At 40.0% G+C, this 21,863-nt stretch overlaps 1 protein-coding gene across 3 annotated transcripts in view; it reads left to right on the top strand.

The window, feature by feature from the left end:
- Positions 1 to 21,863, top strand: part of ap2b1 (adaptor related protein complex 2 subunit beta 1) — a 209,460-nt gene that overhangs the window by 91,398 nt on the left and 96,199 nt on the right. For 2 of the 3 annotated variants that reach the window (XM_052035359.1, XM_052035360.1), the window contains exons 15-18: positions 450 to 467; positions 12,085 to 12,126; positions 13,062 to 13,208; positions 16,674 to 16,819. In XM_052035359.1, coding sequence (XP_051891319.1) covers positions 450 to 467; positions 12,085 to 12,126; positions 13,062 to 13,208; positions 16,674 to 16,819 — 353 coding nt within the window. The remainder of the gene's footprint in view (positions 1 to 449; positions 468 to 12,084; positions 12,127 to 13,061; positions 13,209 to 16,673; positions 16,820 to 21,863) is intronic. The other variant, XM_052035361.1, reaches the window with a different exon arrangement.

Below are 21,863 nucleotides of genomic sequence, written 5' to 3'. Positions count from 1 at the left end.
ACACTGGAATAGTTTCACTGTAACAGGATGATGATGGGATTCTGGGAGGATGAGTTCAAACAGGTTTTCTTCATCCAAACCTGCCTGTGCCTTGTTAAGAGAAAAAAATTCAGAATGCTCCTGCAAGATGCGTCATGAAACAAAAGGTGGTAATATATCCGGAGTGTAGTTTAATAGTTCTTTGGATCAAGACAGTAGAGCTGCTACATTTAATGGATAAAAATAATGCACTTAAGTAGTATTTACTTAATTTAAGCCTTACAAACCTATTTCTCTGTTACCAATGATAGATGATTTATGTATAGTAGTTTTAATGTTTTGGTTCCTACTTTTACTGATTTGGTAAAACAATGCTATGTCTCCTTCTTTATCTGTGGCTCTAATATTGCTCTTTTTCTCCTTTCCTCTATTCCTTCCTTGCTCATAACTTACATACTCTATGACTTGAGATGGGAGACGCAGAACGGGTAATGCACTTCAGTCTGTTACATCTTTTCCACTTTGTTGCCATTTGTCACTTTAGAAAAGCTTTGAGTCGGTCTCTTCAGTCACATTGAGCCTTTCAGATTTTTCTTCTAATTTGCCTTTTTCCATTTTCACATTGACTCGTGCTACATGATTCTAATAGCCTCTCATCTGCGTGTGTGATCCTTGACTGTATTATCGGGGAGCTATTAGGCAGTCCAAGCCAGTCCTAAAGACTGGTGCCATTTAGCCCTTACAAACTATTTTGCCATTCAGTTAGATCTTGGTTGAGCTATCTTCAGTTAGCTGACTTGCTTCTGTCGCACTTGAGATTTAGTTGGACAAAACTATTATCAGCCTTGGGTGTTAAATTTTCAGTTGACCCCCTAAAAACAGCTGTTCTCAGAATTTTCTTCTTTGATTTTTCTTTTATTGGTCTCTCCGAACATTGCACTTTAATAGCTTTCCTTTTAAGAATATGTCCTATTAGAGTAAACAATTTCTTCCCAATCCTTAAATCATCTTGGATATCTCCATTATATCACTTTGTTCTTGCACACATGAGCCCCAAGAGTGGGAGTGTGTTGGGCAATTGATGGAGGGGTGGATTAATCATGGAGGTGATCACAGATGGGAAATATTGCTGAAGAAATTGAAGATCAGGACAAATGATAATAATGGAGATTAAAGAACACGTTCACTTGAAGGGAGATGGATGCTTCAGATACTGTCAGTGCCTCAGGTCGGTTTGCGCCCTCGACTGAAGCCGAAACAGGCCTCAACCCTCGGGTTAAGACCTGGTTTAATGTCGTCATGGGCCTCATGCATTGTAGAATTCTGTGCATGCCTGTTGATTGTCCAGCATTGATCTGCTAGTTTATTCAGAATCTCTCATTTAGCATGGGTGGAAGGTAAAACCACTTAGTGTGATAGAGCCTGTCCTCATGAAGATGGGACTTCATCTGTACAAGTAATCTGTATGCCCAGCAGTGTCCGTCTGCTAGGGCATGACATGATCTTCTGCTTGGATCTAAAAATGATCCTAAAAGTACACAGGTTTAACCTTTTGCTACTCTGTCATCCATATTTCTGTTCACAATCCATATCACTGATCTGGATGGGGATTAAGTGTAATACATTCAAGTTTGCTGCTGATACAGAACTGGCTGGCAGTATGGGCTGTGATTAGAATGAAGAGAGGCTACTGGTGCATATTGATAGAGTAAGTCAATGGGCAAGGACATGGCAGATTGAAAAATGCACTCTGGTAGAAAAGGCAGGTCGGCAGGGTATTCTTTAAATCGTGAGAGATTGAAAGATGTTGGTGTTCACAGGGACTTGGGTGTCCTTTACATGAATCACTTAACATGCAGTGTTTTCTGCATTTTCTGTTTACATATTCAAGTCAGAGATCAATGGATTTTTTAGGTATTAAGGGAATCATGGAATATGGGACTAGTGCAGGAGGCACTGAGGTAGAAGATCAACCAGGATCTTATTGAATGGCGGAGCAGAGATAAGGAACCAAAAATATACTGCACAGATAATAATAATGATAAAGGCTGACAATTCAGACTTAGATGTACTTTTCTCTCCCTGGTCTGAAGAACAATAAAACCAGTTTCAGCAGCATAGCTGTTATTGCCCTGACTCGTGTCACCACTTTGTTGTAGATTGCATTTTAAACCAAATGCATTGATTTTTTTATATATACAAGTTTTTCACCTTTATTCATAGACATTGATTATAAAAGATACTGTAAGGTCCCATTTGCTTTTAATTCAGCATTCACTTTTCTGTGCTGTGGTTATTTTGAGTGTTATCAGGGAAACTTGGTGCAATTCCCTGTAGCTATGGATTGGGTTTGGGGCATTAACTGTAGAGAAAATGGGAATGGGAAGTTAGTGCAAGAAGTCAGTTTTGGATTTTTGAGAGGTTCCTCATGTCCTTACGTTTAAATTTTGATGCAAACAATTAAGTAGTTCACAAGATCACAAGACAAGGGAGCAGACCAAGGAAAAGGGAAAAAAAAGAAAAAGAAATGAGAAATTGGGGGTGGGGGGAGGGCCCAAAAAAAACACACTATTCTAACCCCAATTTCCGGCCTTATCCCCATATCCCTTGATACCCCAACTATTTAGATATCTATCTATCTCTTCCTTAAACAACACCAATGATCTGACCTCCACTGCTGTACCTGGCAAGGAATTCCACAAATTCACCACCCTCTGGCTAAAGAAATTTCTCCTCATCTCTGTTTTAAACTTGTACCCTCTAATTATGAATGATGCAATAGATTACAGACACATTCTTTTTCTTTTGGCACCTGGCTTTTCATGTTGCTACAGCTGTTGAACCTGTGGCTGTATTACCTTCTTTATTCCCACTCAAGCATTTCTCCTTTCCTCTTCTGTCCTTTTCCCTCCTCACCTTTTCTGTTGTTTTACTTCTCACTAGCTGTCACTGAAGAGAGAGATTGGATAGGTGATTTTGTGGATCTATTATTGTTGTAAAAGAGAGGTTGTCCCACACATTCATGATAAGTTCAGTGCTGCTTTAGAGTCATAAAGCACAGTAGCAGTCCCCTTGGCCCACCATGTTCACGCTGACCACCGAACATCTATCCACATGAATCCCATTTTCCAGTGCTTGGTCCATAGTCGCCTTGCCGTAGTGATTCAAATGCTCATCTAGATACTTTAATGTTGTGAGGGTCTCTGCCTCCACCACTCTCCTAGGAAGTGTGTTCCATATTCCAACCACTCTCTGGGTGAAAAATTTCCTCCTCCAGATCACCTCTGAACCTCTTACCACTGACCCTAAATCCATGTCCTCTGCTTTTAGACATCTCTGTTGTGAAGAAAGGTTACTTACTATTTACCCTTTCTATGCCCCTCATAATTTTGTACATCTCAGTCATATCCCCCCCCCCCCCCTCAACCTTCAGTGCTCCAAGGGAAGCAAACCCAGCCTATCTAATCATTCCTCATAACTGAAGTGCTTTATCCCCAGTAGCACCCTGGTGCATCTCCTCTGCATCCTCTCCAGTGCAATCACATCCTTCCTATAGTGTGGAGACCAGAAATACACACAGTGCTCTATCTGTAGCCTAAATATTTTATATGCATGTAGCATAATCTCTGTGCCCTGGCTAACGAAGGCAAGTATCCCATCTACCTGTTTAACCTCTTACCTGTTCTGTCACCTGCAAAGGAGTCCTTTGATGCACATGTCAAGGTCCCTCTGTTCCTTAGAACTCCCTGGGGCCCTATTTTTCCTTGACCACGTCCCAGCCTATTGATCCTCCTAAAATGTTTCACCTTACACTCATCAAGATTAAATTCCATCTGTCATTGCTCTGCTGTCCATCTTACCAATTTATCGATATCATCCCATAGCCTGAGGATCCACCTTACTATCAATAATATTTTACAGAATTAACTTCGTGTTGTAGGTTGTGATGCAGCCTACAGTTTACTGTGTCAACGGGACAGAGAAATTAGAGGTGCACAACAATATCAGCACACTTTTTGTTCTCAGTGTAGAAAAGTAGTCGCAGAGAGGACAAGCATTAAAATCCTGTTTCCCACTGAAAGATAGTAATCAAATGGGCCTGACTGAATTCAGGAGGCAAGGTCATTGAAAATTATGGGAATAAGAATGGTCTGCCTCATATCCACTGAAAGCATGTCATGCAAGCTAATCAATTCATGAAAGAGTATTTTAACTTATGTGAACTAAATTTATGAACTATATTTTAATCTGTAGGTCATGTTTGATTGATTGAAATTTAAACTTGTGTAAGGTGGTATAAATGTAAGTGTGGGGTCTCTTTCATCAAGACATCAGTGAAAACATAGAGCTGATTTCTGCAGAGTTTTACTCCAATACTAGTTCCAGTTTGAACTCTTGACTTTACATGCCATATTAACATAAGAACATAAAGAAATAGTCAGCCATTTGGACCCTCAAGAATATTCACATTCGATGAGATCATGATCTCCGTTCTATTTTCTGCCTGTTCCATAACCCTTGGCTCTTCCATAGTCCAAAAATCTCTCTCAGTCATGAATATAGTCATGGTTCAGCCTCCACTGTTCTCCAGAATAAGGAATTCTAAAGATTCACAACCTTCTGAGAGAAGAAATTCTCCTCATCTCTGTGAGGACTATCACTCTTTGAGGCTTTTTGGGCTGTTTGTACACTACAGTAATTGGCATTTTAGTCTGTAAATACAATCAACCAGTGCAGAATGTACCAAAGCTAGTTACTGTGATTTTGGGAGGGCATCTGGTCTGTGTCCTTGTTTCTTGTATGCCATGGGAATTTATGACTTGTACTGTCCAGGGCACAAGTATCCTCGTTGTGTGGAAATGCCCATTGTATATCCTGTTTCTATAAAATATATGCAGCTGCAAGCACGTTGAACAACTACATCTCACAAGCAATTTGGGTTCGTTGCTGACCCTATATTCTGATGCACATTTGAAAAATAAAGCACAAGAGAAGGCCACTCAGTTCATTGTAATCCAAAAATATCATCGATCCTTCATTCTAATATCTAGTTCTATTCTGAATATTGAGATCACCACTCTGTTAGACTACAGTGTAAAACTCAGCTGATGTTTCTGTTGTTTGTCATAAGCAACAGAATAGTTGTTTACAGCAAAACTTAGAGCTTAGTACCCAGTCCCACCTCTTGTATTCATTGCAGAGCTTATACTAGTTCTCCTAGATTTTCAGTTTCTCTTGATTGTATACGTGCTGGCCAGAAGTTGATTTCCTTGGCCAAAATCCATCTTACTATCTGGATCATATGGTGGCGCCACTAAACCTTGTCACTTTACAATGGATCCTGCACACCTCCTGGCCATTATTGCTACAAAAATACCTTCAGACATCTCGATCTGGTTTGTTACCCTTTAAACAACCTTCAGAATTGCTTTCCTTCTACATTCTGTCTCTGAACCCTGAACATTAGTTTCTTGTTGCTCCAGGCTGACTCTGTTCTATCTGCATGAACATTATTTATTCAAGAACCTCTGGCTTTAGCTTTAAACTCCTTGGTGTCTCCTCATTATTCCTTGTTTATTACAAGGACAAAAATATCCTGATAATTTTAGGTTATGTAACGAGCTGCCATAAGTTCCTTCATGTGAAGATTTGGGTTGCTGCACCAGGCCATTTTGCTTCCTTTTCCCATATTTTTGCCCACTCATCACTTTTCCTTTCGCCTCTTTCGGGTATTCCTCGTTCTTCATTTATTGTCCATTTCATTTGCCTTTGAGAAGGTGGTGATGACTCATCATCTTGAACCATTGCAGTCAACTTACTGAAAGCACTCCCACTTTGCTGTTATGTGGGAAGTTCCAGCACTTTGATTCAATGATGATGAAGGGATAGTTATGCATGTTTGGAAGTCAAGCTGGCATGTGATTTGAAGGGGAAATTGAATGTATTTTCATGTCGTTGGCAGCCTTGTCCTTCTAAATGTTGGAGGTTGTAGCTTTGGGAGTTCCACTGAAGATGCATGAATTTGCTGCAAAGTGTTTTGTAGATGATACGCAAGGTAGCTGGTAGTGGAGGAAGTAAATGTTTTTGGTATGTTGCTACATCTCTGATGTTAAGTTTCTTGAGGGTTTTTGGAACTGTACTCATCCAGGCAAGACTCTTCATAATCTTGCCATTCTAGTTCCTTAATTACATTAGGGATTGAGTATGCTGCTGGTAAGACCACCAGTTACTACCCACCCTGAATTGCTTTTGAGAAGGTTGGGTTACATCATCACCTTGAACAACTGCAGTCCTCGGGTCCAGATATCTCTATGGTATTGTTGGGGAGGATTTGGACCAGCAACAATGAAATGCTAGTGGTATATTTTCAAGCCATTGATGGAAGTATGCCTACAGATGGGGGTGTTCCAATGCATCTGCTGCCTTTGTCCTATATGATAGAGATTGTGGGTTTAGATGGTGCTGTAGAAGAAATATAGGCAACGTTTCTGCAGTGCATCTTATAGATGCTGCACAGGTAATGGAGAAATTAAATACTCATGGGTGCATTGTGAATGCTAATCAAGTAGGCTGTTTTTTTTATTGGGTGTTGTTTGCGTCTTGAATATTTTTGCAGCTGTACGTTCAAACAAGTGGAAAGTATTTCATCACATTCTCGACTTGTGTAGATGATAGAAAAGCTTAAGGTGGTCAAGTATTGAGTCATTTGCTGCAGTATTCCCAGCCTCTGACCTATTCTTGTAGCCAAAATATTTATATGTCTGGTCAAGTTGCATCCTGTGATTTCCTCCAGAATAATGATGGGGGATTTGATGATGATAATGCCATTAAATATCAAGGATTAGGTGATAAGGCTCTCTTGTTTTGGAGATTTTCATTGACTGATGCTTTTGTGACACGAATGTTACTTGTCACTTATTAATCTATGCCTGAATGTTTAGATCTTGCTGTATCTAGGTATGCTTCATTTTTTGTTAAGTAGTTATGAATGGAAATGAATATTGTGCAATTATCTACAACATCCTCACTATAAAATAAAATGGGAGGTCATTGATGAAGCAGTTGAAGATGATTGGGACTAGGATAATATCCTGTAGAATTCCTGCTGTGACTTCATGGTGCTGAGGTGATTGGCCTCCAATAATGGCAATCATTTTATTTATGTGAGCATTGGTGAATAGGCAAGTGCTGCTTGAGAGCATGGCCCACAATATCTTTCATAGCTGATGACCAGGTTAGACTGATGGGGCGGTAATCAGCAAGTTTATATTTGCCCTGCTTTTTGTGAATGCGACATACTTGAGCAATGTTTTACTTTGTTTGATCGATGCCAGTGTTGTAACTGTACTGGAGTAGCTTGGCTATACTAGTAGCCAGTTCTGGAGCAAGTCTTCAGCACCAGAGCCAAAATATTATCTGGTCACAGAATCTTTGCTGCATCTATTATTCTCATCCATTTATTCATATCATTTGAATTGGCCAAAGACTGGTCTCTGTTATGGTGGGGACCTCAGGAGGAAGCCCAGCCTGGTCCGTTTGGTAGTTCTGGATGAGGATGGTTAGCCTTGAGCTCCACAATACAGCCCTCTTCGAACTGCTGCCTCCTGTTGGATCTTTGTTGTTAACCATCATCATTCACAACTAAATGTTACAGGACAACAGAGCTTTGAAATGACCCCTGGGTTTTGAGATAACTCAGCTTGGCCTATTGTGTGCTGTTTCTGGTACATAGCACCCATGTAGTTCTATGTTACCATTGACAAGGTGCACCTCAGTTTTAGATATACCTGTGTTGCCCTTCCTCGCCATGATCTTGTCCCCTGGTCCAGTAGAGTGAAATATGTGTTGGGGCCATGAAGTTACAGATTTTAGTAGAATACAATTCTGCTGCTGCTCAGTGCCCCAATGATGCTTAGTTTTGAGCTGCCAAATAAGTTTAGACTCTATCCATTTAGCATGATGGTGCCACGTAACACAATAAAGAATATACTTGGAATGAAGACTGGGCTTAGGGTTTACAAGGATTGTTGTTGTTGCTTGAGCCAATGAACAAATACATCTACGACCAGCAGATCAATGAGCAGGTGGTCAAGTGGGTCTGTGACTCCCATTGGTTCGCTCATCACATGCAGCAGATCCCTTCCGGCAGCTGTGTTCTTTTGGACATGGCCTTTTCAGTACTGCCAAGTTAGCACTTTATGTGGGCATTGCTCTCCCTGCCCAGAGTACACTTGATGCCCTTTCTATTCTGTGCATCTTCCAAGTTCCATTCAACATGGAGGAGACTGATTCATCATCAGGGAGAGGATAGAAGGTGATAATCAGCAGGAAGATTGCTAGGTGATATTTAACCTTGTACTATGAGATTGTGTGGGGTTCACAGTCAATGTTGATTGTATACCACAGTCCCACCACCTCTCATGGATCTCTTGTGCAGGTGAAACAGCACGTGCCCTGGGATTATGGTAGAGGAGTTTGGTATGTCAGCTACAGGTTATGATTCTAAGAGTAAGACTGTGTCAGGTGCTGCTTGACAAGTCTGTTTACACCTCTCCCAACTAGTTTCCAAATGTTCATGATTACGACTTTGCAAGGTCATCATTGAGCTGATCTTCTGCATGTCGTCTCTATGCTTGCCTACTTCCACCCCTGAAATATCACTTATCTCTGGCCCTGCAACAGCTTGTGTTACCGAGACCTTCACCCATGCAGTTGTTAACTATGGATTTGGGTTAAGTATTCAAATACTTGGTCAACATCACATACAATGTCTTCCTCCATACAATGGAATTCACCCAAAACTGTTAATTGTATCCTCTCACATCAAGTCCTGTTCATCCATAATCCTTATGCTTACTGACTGAAATTGGCACTCAGTCTTGCAATGCTGAGATTTAAAGATGTTGACCTTGTTTTCAAATCCCTCCATGGTCTCGCCCTTCCCAAACTCTGTACTTTTCTCCAACCCTAATACCCTCAGATCTCTGCACTATTCCAATTCTAGTCCCTTGGGCTGCATACTTTTCATTGCTTCACCAACTGTACTATCAGCTGCCTAGGTCCTTAATCCCCTCTCCTACACTCCCCTTAAAGTCCAGATCTTTGACCAGTTTTTTTTTGGTCACCTGTCATAATATCTCCATTCGTGGTTGTGTCTTATGTTCAATAATGCTTCTGCGTAGATCCAAGGATTGTTTTACTATAATTGTGATGAATAAATGTAAGTTGTTGTTTAATGTCTCTAATGTTTTTATAGAACTTCTCCAACCCATTAGATTCTGCCATTTTTTATTATTAAATTGATGATAGAGGTTAATGTGCATAAAATGCTATGTGCATGTAAGCCTAGTCTCTAAAGATCTTTGGTTTGATAGTGCCTGACTTCGGAGTAGAGGGAGAAGTCCACTTACACCTGAATTAAGCCCTGTAATGGCTCTTTACACAATTTACTTTGTATATCTGGTGTCACTAACAGAATGGTGCAAAATTGTGATGTAGTAGATGCTGCCTTTTTGGTCGCTTCTGATAGATGGCTTTGAAATGTTCATTCTGTGGAGCAATTGGGACCAAGTGATCCTATCCATTTATAAGCACCTTTGATCAATTGTGATCTCATGTCATTGATGTACATCACTGTTCTCTGCTAATAGCCTTCATCTCTTACCAGAGTTCCTGAACACACATCATGAGAAATGTATTTATCGACATCTGATCATCTGTAATGTAACATTGATTGGATGAGTCACATTGGGCCCAGGCTTCTTTAACATGGAATAATAAATATAATATTTGGGATTTCATTAAGCTGTTAGACATACAAAAGCAAGTCTTTTCCTATTTTCTTCTTCTCATTAAAAATAGAGCACTCATTGTGTTTCAGTAGCTGTAGGTATCTCTTTTGTGGAGGATTTGCTTTCACATCATAACCATTGTGATTTCAGTTTGCATCTGGTAAAATCACAGTCTTCATTCACACGAATTCAGTCTTATTCTGGAGTTTGTGTAGACCAGATATTAAAGCAAACTTAATTCATGCCCTATAGATTTATTTAAGGGAAGACTAGATAAACATGAAGGAGGAAGAAATAATACAAAAGCAAAATACAGTAAGATTCCTATTATTCACTATACGACTGTTTGGCAATCCCGATGGTTCAGCATCTGGTTTGCCATGCTCCCTCTCAACTAAGCTGGGCCCTTGTTTGCTGCGCTCCCCCTCAGTTCACTGGGTCCCCATTTACCGTGTTCTCTCTCACTGGTGGATTAAGTGTGTTGGGGGATTTACCAGAATAACATCCAATAGTTCAGAAAACCTGCCATTCCGGCACCACCGAGGTCCCAAGTGTGACATTATCAGAGTTTTACTGCACTATTTGTTGTTGAAATCTGCAAATATTCAGCAGGTCAAAGAGCATTGTGGAGAGAGAAAGATGGTGTTAACTTTTCAGTGAATGATCTTTCATCAAAATGGTGGTGGAAGGCATTGGCCTGCAGAGTTATCTCTGTTTCTTTCTGCACAGTTGCTGCCTGACATTCTGAGCGTTTTCTGTTTTCTTTCATTATGATTGTTCTGGATCTTCATGTATGTACTCAACAATGAACCACATCATAGCTAAGTGTGCACGTGCTGTCAACACACTGGACTGCCATAGGAGTCATTGGATTAAGCAATGAATTTAGAGAGAATCCTTGTTTAATTTTAACTTGTTATCACAGAATTGCAAAGATCAATTTTCATGCTATTTTCTCTTCCCTGGTCAAACTGACCTGGGAACTCTTCTCATTTGCTTGGGATACTTAATAGCATTAACAATAATATGTTGGCTTTAATATATCAAAATGTGGGAGCATTTTCAGAGATTGACCTACATAACAAGATATTAGGATTGATTTTTATAAGCCTGATTAAAGAGTGGGGTCTTAAGAAGTATGTCAAAGGAGGAGAGTGCAAGGTGACAAGCAGGAGAGGTTTAGTGAGAGAATTCCAGAACTTCGGAAGTTGAAGGAGTGATACTGAGGCACAGGGAATTGTAGAAGTGCAAGAAACCAGAATCAGAGGAATCCCATGCTTTCAGAGTTTTAAGGCTAGAGGAGGTTACAAAAATCAAATCATAAGATTGTTTTAAAAAAAAGATTGACCATTTTAAATGTAAGGATTTGCTGAACTGAAGATTATGCAGGTCAGTGGAGGACCAGGACTTGGTGCAAGAATTTTGGATGAACTGAAGTTTTCAAAGGGTGGAAGATGAAAAGTTGGCCAGGAAATCAGTAGAATGAAGTAATTAGGTCTGGTGATAACCATCAGAATGAGGAATCTCTTCTAAAATTGCTCAAAATGAATGACCATGGGCAGCATAAGAGTTGGATGCATTTGTATCTAACTAAATAATGTGGCCTGTTGCACTGAGTATCCTGGTGAATGTAAATATTTTGCAACCTTCACATGTACAAAGCAATATAAATATCCTACTTCAATCCTTGGAAATTAAATCAATGATTATCGTCATGTCAGAACTATCTCATGTTTTGGAATCTAGATGCAGGCTGGCTGCAGTATTCAATTGCTTTTTGTGAGGTTTGTTGAGGAATTGATTGCAGCAGAAGCTAATAATCCAATTGAATATGTGTGTCAACATTTAAGGAGTAAGTGCACACGAACGCTGCATTGATCACATTTCAATTCATTAAAAGTAAACCATCCTTGATATTGGTCTTTTTTTGAAATCCCATCTCTCTTATTCCCAAATGATTATAATCATCTTTGTGTCTGGTCAACTCTATTGACGAGCTTGCTAGAAGTGCTACCTGCTTCTTCTTATTTCCTCCTTGAATCTTACTGAAGGCTTAACTATGGAGACCCTATAACAAAATTGTAACTCCCCCTCTTAAAAGTAGATGAGTATAAACTCATTTCAAGCAGATTTTCCATTATCTCTTGATTTGAGGTAAAATTAAATTGATCAGGATATGAAAGTGCTCATTTTATTAATTTGCTCATGAATGGTTTCCTCCCTTCACCACTTGTTTTTTTCTTGATATATGTTCCTGCTTATTTAAAATCTTTGGTCCCATTGACCCTGGCTCTTTGTATTCTATATCTTTCAGCTTGGAGGAGATCTTGGTGGGCCCACTGGTGGGAGTCCAGCGGTGAGTTTTCTTCAAAGGCATGGATGGATTATATTTGAAATTTGTGCTGATTTCTTATTTTCAAGAAGTGAAATTTAAAAGAGGCTTTTGCTGCAGTGTGATTCCATGAGCATCTCCACCCTACTCCACTGGTAGTTTACCCAAGTGCCCAGTCTTCCAGTGTGAGCATCAGTTGACTGTGGACAGGTTCTGCATGCTCCAATCTTACAGGAGTAACCAGATAGTAATTAGGAAAGGGGATCTTGTCAGATGTTCTTTCTCTGCACTCATTCATCATAAAACAAGGGGAAAGCAATAAAATGCATCACATAGTTGTTTGTATTGTACAGACTGTATGGTAGAGAAACTGTTCACTGACTCAGATGCTTTTTGCCTGATATAAGCCTCCTCCCATCCCTCTTCATCTAGTCCTATCAGCATTACCTGGTGTTCTCTTCCATCTCTGACACTTATTTAACTTCACTATATATGGAACTGAAACTATATGGCAACAAGTAATTGCAGTTTGACTTACAGTAGAAATCATATCAAATCAAAAAACATTAGCAAACCCTTTCATGGGTACCGTCAGAAATGTCAATACTAAATTATAGCTGATACTTCTATATATTCTACAGTCCTTTTTAATTCTGCATAATATCATTTAAAAAAAACAATGTGACTGCAAGTGATTGCTGTCTTCCCAATTCAACAAAATGAATATTCATATTTATTAAAAATCTTCCTGTTGAGCTGTTTCATGTGAATTTGATTCAAATGCCATAGAGGCCAATAACAAGACATACTAATGTGCAAAGGTGTGCGTGTAAAATATCTATTTAAAAAGGTCAACCTATCTTTTCTCATTTTGTAATGGGAATAATTGGGTGTGCAGCTTTGCTTACAATGAAAGCACTCCCTTGTTGAATAATTTTCCTAATTTATTTTCATTGCAGGTTGGTCAAAGCTTTATACCCTCTTCAGTACCAGCTACTTTTGGCCCATCTCCAACTCCTGCTATGTCAAGCAGTGGTCTGAGCGATCTGTTCGAGCTGTCAACTGGAATGGGAATGGCAGCGGGAGGCTATGTTGCACCAAAAGCTGTAAGTGACTACCTAATCTTCATGGTACAGAACAAATGTGGAGCTGTCTTTGATTTTATCAGTTATATCAGATAAGGATAGAAGAAGATCCTCACATTTTAACAGGTGTTTACCTTACTAGCCTGTCTGAAACAACTACTCTGAGTGAAATATTTACTACGAAATAGAATTTAATCTCCATTTGTACAATAGCTCCTGAAGTTTGGAAAGTTTTATACAAGGTGCTTCAGAGCTTAATGCAAGTTTCCACCTTTTTGTATGTTTATGTTGAATTAGAAGTCCATGCCAGCGTATCAGTTCTCCGTAAAACCCCATTTTTGGTCATTGGAACCCTAATTTGTACAGTTGGCTCCAACAAGCAATTTATGTACCCTTGGAAGTATTGGAACTGGTGTACTTCTGTAACTAATTAACCTATTGTGACACAGAAAGAGGTCATTCAGTCCCCCCAGAAGAGCTATCCCATCATTCCATTCCCCCTCTCCTAATTTCCCTGTAGTCCTATAGCTTATTACCTGTTTCATGCCTATCAACTCTTTTGCCACGTACCTACACTAAGATTTACTTTAGAGTAGCCATTTAAGCTATTAGCACATCTTTGGGATGTGGGAGAAAAACCGGAACGCTGCTGGAAACTGATGCCATCACATGGATGCTACCTGAGGTCAGAATAGTGTCCAGGTTGTCAGAGCTGTGAAGCAGCAGCACTAACTGCTGCACCATTGTGCTCATGGTGCACTCTGTTTTGTTTTTGACCTTTTAATGATGTGGCTCCCAAAACCTATCTACCTTTAATTGACATGGGAAGGCTTCTAATTAATACCATTTGTAGTATTTTCTAAAATGAAAGTAGACAAGTCCAGCTACTAACTGGCCTGCTAAAATTAACAGGGCTCTTATCTCGCTTGAGTAAGATACAGTGATTTGACCTACAGTGAGCAGGGAAGCCCCCACTGTGGCACTCATTTGGCTTGGTGCCTTGAATGTTCAAGGATCGGATACTTTACTACAAACAAGATGGGGGAGTTTCCTCTGGCTGCTCCACCCTCAACAATGGAAGAGTTCAGGTGGAGGGCCAAAGCAAGAGGGGGTGAATCTGGGGAAGAGGGTTCAGAGAAGGATTGACACTTGGGAGAAATGGGTAAGGGAAAATAGTGACCTAGTGGTCGTGGACGGGATAAGAGCCATAGTCATACAGCACGACAACGGGCCCTTTGGCTCACAGAGTCCATGCTGACCGTCAAGTATCCATTTACACTAGTTCCATTTTTTAATCTTCCCATATTCCCATCAATTCCCCCACTCTCTGATCCTACCACTCAGTAGGAGCAATATTCAGTGGCAGTTAAAATATTAAGATGTGTGGGGAAACTGGAGCATGCAGAGGAAATCTGTGGGCCACAGGGAGAACGTGCAAACTCCACCCAGACAGCACCAGAGGTCAGGATTTAACCCTGGTCACTGGAGTTCTGAGGCAGCAGGGCTACTGTGCCGGAGGTCAGGGAGAGGGTAAAAGACCCAAAGAAAATGTTGGGACAGCTGGATGATAGACCTGGAGGTGAGGGATTAGGGGGATCAGAGAGAAGATTGAGATCTTAGAGGGGCTGGGTGTATAAGCATGTTGGTGTCAAAGAGAGGATGAAGACGTGGTGTGGTGGTGGGGGGAAGTTAGAGGGAAAATCAAGGGCAGGGGTTTTCAGACAAATGATTAGAAAATTGGTGAGGTATCTGCAGTAGACGTGGAAGATGAAGAGGTGGTTGAGAAGAAGAGAAAAGTTAAGAGACAAAACTTTCTGAAAAATGAACATCCAACCCTAACCCAATTAAGTCAGACCCTTTAACGTCAAAAGCAATCCTCAACCTTCACTGTTACGACTTGCTTGAGTGGGCCTTTTATGTGAGATGGAACATTTTTCACAACTGATGACAGATGCTACTTGTACACCATTTGAAGTCACTGCATAGCAGCAGTAGCCCTGATTTACCTGTTGACAGAAATATAATTTTGGCCCTTTTGGGCCCTGACCTAAAAATAGTTCTAAAAGCCTTACGTTTGTACTCTTCCATCTCAAAGAAATGTACAGAGTCTCTCAAACTACATTTTAATAACATAATGATGCCTTTAGACAATACCTGGTATAATGCTCCTGTCCTTATTAATATTTAATATTATTACCCACTGTGTTTTGAAAAATTTGCTAGCTTTACATTTAAAAATAAGCTTTGAGTTATTTGTTGCACTTTTCATATCTTTAATAGTGTGATGACTAGAATTAGGCATGGTACTCCAACAGTGGTCTAACTTGTGCTTTGTACAAGTTGTGCCATGACCACTTAAAAAGAGCAGATGCATTCTTTCCTGTGACCTGGTCAATATTTATCCCTCAATTAAAATCACATTGTTTACTTTTTGTCATGTTTCCTACTTTACATCAGTGACTACGCTTCAAAAGTACTCCATTAGATATAAACACTTGGGATGCCCCAAATCCACAAAAATAAATGCCAACTCTTCATTCTTATATGTAATTTATAAAAGTTGTCCTTGCCAAATAGTTTAAGTATTATAAGTTCAATTCATTCCCAGTTTATTGCCTATGGGCACAATCCATAATTCAGCACGATTTAGAAAGCTGACTTAACCATGCCTGAAAGATAGGTGCAGTGGGAACACCGGATTAAGTGTGAAGATGGAAAACGATTGACATATATCCTCACAGAGATCAAATAGTGTTTTCTAGCTGTACAGGAATGGTCACCTTGTCATCTGTTTGAGAGTCTGTTGAGACTGAGTTCTTCTAAAGTGGATAAAATGTAATCTAAAATTTAATATAGAAATGTAAAATGAGCAAATACAAAATTTATTTAAATTAAATGTTGTGGAGAGATGAGCAGACTAAAGCGATGTTTGGTACAGACAAATGAGCACATTAAAACCCTACTTCATGTCAGCAGCTTGATGAATCTAAAATAAAAACATAAAATTCTAGAAACATTCAACAGCTTAGGCTGCATCTATGGGAAGAGAAATAGTTAATGTTTTAGGTTGAAGACCCTTCGTCAGAATGCTCAAAGGTTTTCCTGCATATTTCCAGTATTTTCTGTTTTTATTTTAGATTTCCAGCATCTGCAGTTTTTTTTTTGATTTTTCACATGGTTGATGAATCAGTTGATTGTATCCTTATTGAAAAGACAAGATGATGCTGGAGGAACTCAGCAGGCAGGCAGCATCCGTGGAGAAAAACAGCCAGTCAATGTTTCGGGTCAGGACTCTTCTTCAGGTCCTGACCTGAAACATTGACTGTCTGTTTTTCTCCACGGATGCTGCCTGACCTGCTGAGTTCCTCCAGCATCACTTGTTTTTTCATCTAGATTCCAGTATCTACAGTCCTTTCGTTTCTCTGATTGTATCTTTGTTGTCCTATGTAGAGCTTAAATCTTAAATTTGTTTTTTTTTCCCCCTAGGTATGGTTACCTGCAGTGAAGGCCAAAGGTTTGGAAATTGCTGGCACCTTTTCTCGAAGGCAGGGTCACATCTACATGGAAATGAATTTCACAAATAAGGCCTTACAACACATGGCTGAATTTGCCATTCAGTTCAATAAAAATAGGTAAGAGTCAGCCAGCAAGCATTCTTGAACTGTAGATAAATAATAAGTGATGTTGAAAGAAAATCTTTCTTTATTTCATGTTTGCACCTTTATTATCTTTTCCTTAGTGTGGTATGGTTCTGCAGTTGTTGGCTATATTAAGTATATTGTTAATAGTGCCATCATTCATGTATTAGTTCAGAGAGTGAACCAGTATTAAATAATTTTCTATTGGATGTTGCCAATCTAGTCCTGGTCCACTGATCCTTCACATGCTTTCCAGTAGCTGGTACAATCAAGATTAGGAATTGTGGCACAGCACTCTGCCCACAACCTAATTTATTTAGTGGAGCTGAACCAAGATTGCTATTTCCCAGATGTAGCTTCGACTGAAATAAACCAACTTTCATCAAGTCGGAGATTAAACCTGGTGCTTTCTGGCTTGCAAGTGCATTTAATTTAGCTGTTGGTGACTAAATCATGTAATAGTAATAAATAAAATTAGGAATCTTCCAGTTTTCATTGGCAGAAGATACAAAAGCCTGAAAACACGGACCACTAGGCTCAAGGACAGCTTCTGTCCCCGTTATTAGACTATTGAACAGTTCCCTAGTACAATAAGGTGAACTCTTAACCTCACAATCTACCTTGTTATGACCTTGCACCTTATTGTCTGCCTGCAGTGCACTTTCTCTGCAACTGTAACACTCATTCTGCATTTTGTTATTATTTTCCCTTGTACTACCTCAATGCACTATTGTAATGAATTGATCTGCATGAATGGTATGCAAGCCAAGTTTTTCACTGCATCTCTGTACATGTGACAATAAAAAACTGAAGTGAAATGAAAATATTACTACATTAATTATCTGCTTTCTTCCTTGAAATATAACTTTCAGATTAATGTCTTCCTACTTAATAGTGTGATAATGTAACATTATCCTCTGTGCTTTTGCTCTGAGTTAGCTGATTTCAGAATAAGAGTTCTGCATTGGTTTCAGTTGATTTTAGTCTGGATCACTTTTCAGTAACTGTCTAGAGATCAAGTGTGTGAATGTTCCTTACAGATTTGGGCCTGGGAATGTTTTCTCCCACCCACCTACATTGTCAGCAATTAGTTTGTCTGAGTTCATTTTCTAAGCATAAAGAATGGCATCATCAGCGGGATATTGGAAGGTTGTTGGTACTTGTAGAATTCTGCAGTCTTTGAACCATTGCTTTCAGGATGAAAGAAGATTTGGCTCAGCTGCTGTTGGATTTTAAACATCTGGGTATCTGACTGAAACACCATGATATTCTTTCAGGGTAGAGAAAGAAGAGGCAGGTTGAATTTGGGGGGGAAAAAAATTGCTGGAAACATTCAACAGGTCAAGCAGCATTTGTGGAAAGAGAAACTGAGTTAATGTTTCAGGCTAAAGACCCAGCAAACGTCTCAATGTTAATTTTGTTTCTCTCCACAGATGCTGCCTGACCTGCTGAATGTTTCCAGTACTTTGTTTTTATTTCAGATTTCCAGAGCTTTTATTTTCATAAGTTTGAATTTGAACTCTAGTTTCACCTCTTTGATTCAAATCCATTATAGGTTGACAAGAAATGATGGACAGTTTCATTGGAAACTGTTAGTAAGAATGAATCCTGCACATGAAATGGCAAATTTACATTTCTGTGGCAAAAGACCCAAGGATGGCCGACTTGAAATGAAAACTGTTTCAAATTTGGGAACTCGGCCTTTTCTCCTTGGAGCGACGGAGGATGAGGGGGACCTGAGAGGTATATAAGATGATGAGAGGCATTGGTCGGGTAGATAGTCAGAGGGTTTTCCCCAGGGCTGAAATGATGGCCACAAGAGGACACAGGTCTAAGGTGCTGGGGAGTAGGTACAGAGGAAATGTCAGGGGTAAGTTTTTTTACTCAGAGTGGTGAGTGTGTGGAATGGGCTGCCGGCAACAATGGTGGAAGCGGATACGATAGAGTCTTTTAAGAGACTTTTGGATAGGTACGTGGAGCTGAGAAAAAGAGAGGGCTGTGAGTAAGCCTAGTAATCCCTAAGGTAGGGACATGTTCGGCACAGCTTTGTGGGCCGAAGGGCCTGAATTGTGCTGTAGGTTTTCTACGTTCTGTGTCCATCTCCAATACGGTTGAGGAGAGCAGGGGTTTTAGTTTGCATTTGATGTGCTCTACCTTCTCTGTTGGAAATTAGAAACAAAATGTTCTCATCTCCAGCAGCAATATTTCTTAACATTAAGAGGATGAATATAACTTGTATGCTTCCAATCAAAGTGACTTGGTGGTAAAGGTCAGAACTCCTTAAACGTGTACGATTGTGGGATGGTTGCCTCAGTGGATGAAGCAGGTCCACATAAAAGATGGTTCGATTCTGAGATCATCAGCCTCTCCAGTAACCCATTCTTTAAATAGCAAGTTCCTTCCTGCCATCACCTTGGGGTTGCTGGGTTTGTTTAGATAAGTATTTTATGATGAAGCTATCAGAGCTGAGCTTCAGGGAAAAGGTAAATTAAATGCCAAAGCTGCAGTTGCTGGCAATCTGAAATAAAAACAGGAAAAGCAAGAAATGCTCAGCAGGTCAGGCAGCCTCTGTGGAAGGAGAAACGGTTAATATTTCAGGTCCAGAATCCTTTATCAGAACTGGGAAAGGACGAAAACAGTTTAGTTTTAGGTGAAGACACAAAAGAGTACAGATGCTGGAATCTGGAACAAAAATCAAACTACTGAAGGAACTTAGCGGGTCAGGCAGCATATGTGAAGGCAAAGGGATGGTCAATGTTCTGGGTTGAGACCCTGCATCAGGACTGAGAGTGTAAAGGAAAGATAGCCAGTATAAAGAAGCGAGAGGTGAGAGACAGGCTGGTAGGTGAAAGGCGGAACCAGGTGAGGTGGGGTATGATGGACAGATGGAGCCAGGTGAGGGGAAGAGGATATGGGAAGGTAGAGACAGAGGCTGGAAGGTGATAAGTGGAACCAGATAAGGGAGGGATGAGAAGCAGGTGGAACCAGGTGGGTGAGGGTAATGAATCTAGGTAACGGTGGGGGAAGGGAGGGGTTGGGAATGGAAAAGGTGAACAAAGGGAGAGAGACTCTGTGTGGACCAGTAGGAGTGGGAAAGGAACACCAGGGCTATGGGTTACCTGAAACTGGAAAATTCAATATTCATGCCATTGGGTTGTAGACTAGCCAAATGAAAGCAAGGAAAAGATAGCCATAGTTGGGGCCCATGTGAGTTCCCATGGCTACAACTTTAATTTATAAAAAGTGGAAGGAATCAAAAGGAATGTAGTTGAGGGGGTTAGTTTTAGGTAGCAGAGGGGTGGGTAAAACAAAGGGAATATCTCTGACAGGGTGAAAGCAGATGACTTAATGTGGCAGTTAAGATCAAGTTAAGCAGCTTTGTCTGAGAACTAATACTACTCATAGGCTCTGGAGCTATGAGAAAGGTTGGAGCAAGCGCTCAGTTGCATGATTGCACCAAGTAATGTTGTGATGGAAAATTTATAGACCCGTTGTGTGTGTTATTCCCCAAGATGCAAAAAAGCATGAAGAAGTACCTGACAGTGTGTAGAGAAATACAAATCATTGAAACCTCAAATTCCAACAGAACACAATCTATCAAAATTGCATTTAAGATGCATACAAAAGCAGCAATCTGTGTTGAAGTTATAACATTCTGACAAATTCAATCACTATTGGACCCCTTTGTTTCACTGTTTGATTAACTATTATGGTTTCATGATTTGGCTCTGATGACTTATTTATCAATTTGCAATATCTGGGACGCCAGTTTAAACAAAATTTTTCAAATAAGATAATTTGACTGGCTAATATTTGACAGCGTATTGTCTATCCTGTGGCGTGATTTTATGGTCTCTAAACCTGCTAATACACTCTGGGCCTCTGCCGTCTGACTTTCTTGCGGCAGTTCATCTGTGGCTATGTCTTGTCACAGGCCTCCTAAAATAAAAATGTTATTTGATATGTCCATTAATTTTACACCAAGATGAAAGCTTTCCTTTGTACACCTGTGTTTTAATTTGATATTACATTTGCAAATGTAGAATATTTGTAGATTATAGTTAAGTAGACTGCATTTTGAAGAAATGCTGTTAAGCCCAAGCAAAAGTAGCCTTTATTTATTGAACTGAATTATTTGACCTCAATTCATGATGAAATGCTGCTTCCCAGCATCAACATTCGGAGTATATTTTTAGCAGCAAAAATATATTTTAATCCAATTATTTCCCAAATTGGATTATGATTTTTGTATCTTCACACTGATTCCTTGGAGAGCAGTGTGAGGCAGGCAGGAATTTGTAGCAACAAAACAGAAAATACAGGAAATACTCATCAGATTGGGGACAAAAAAAACCAGAACAGATGTCTTTCATTTAGATTGCTGACATGTTTCTGTCTGTAGATTCTGTCTGACCTGCTGAGTATTTCCAGTATTTCCTGTTCTATTTCTTATTACCAGGATCTGGATTATTTTGTTTCTAAGTGAGCATGGCATGGACTAATTAACAGTCTGACAGGTCACAACATACACCTTCCTTCCATGGCGACAACCATCTTCATGAAAAGTGTTTCATCTGTACAGAGTTAGTTTTACCAAGACTGGTAAAACACAAACAAAGAGGAGGCAGCAAGGAGCTTGGACTAGTCTCCACTGGTCATGAGTTCATTGCTGATTTCAAACCAGAATTCAGAAACACAGTTCTGGTTTCCTCTCACAGCCAACACATGGAGTGAAGGTTGAACCCTGTCCGTTTCTGACACAGAAGCATGGATCTAATGACCAAGGATTGTCGTGTTCTTTGATGTCACCCAAGTGCTTAATAGTAAGATGTGCTGATATCAAGTGGCACTTACTCAGTAATAAGTTGCTCACTCATGCCCAACTTGCATTTCACCAGGAGCACTCTACTCCTGACCTCATCACAGTCCTGGACTAGAGACCTGAATTCCAGAGGGAAGGTGGAAGTTATTACCCTTGGTATCAAGAAAGCATTTGACCAAGTGTGACGTCAAGGATCCGTGGTAAAACTGAAGTCAA

This window comes from Pristis pectinata, chromosome 21 (assembly GCF_009764475.1).
Source record: "Pristis pectinata isolate sPriPec2 chromosome 21, sPriPec2.1.pri, whole genome shotgun sequence".
NCBI lineage: Eukaryota > Metazoa > Chordata > Chondrichthyes > Rhinopristiformes > Pristidae > Pristis > Pristis pectinata.
The sequence above is the reverse complement of the archived record's forward strand: the minus strand, read 5'-3'. Positions and strand labels throughout refer to the sequence as shown.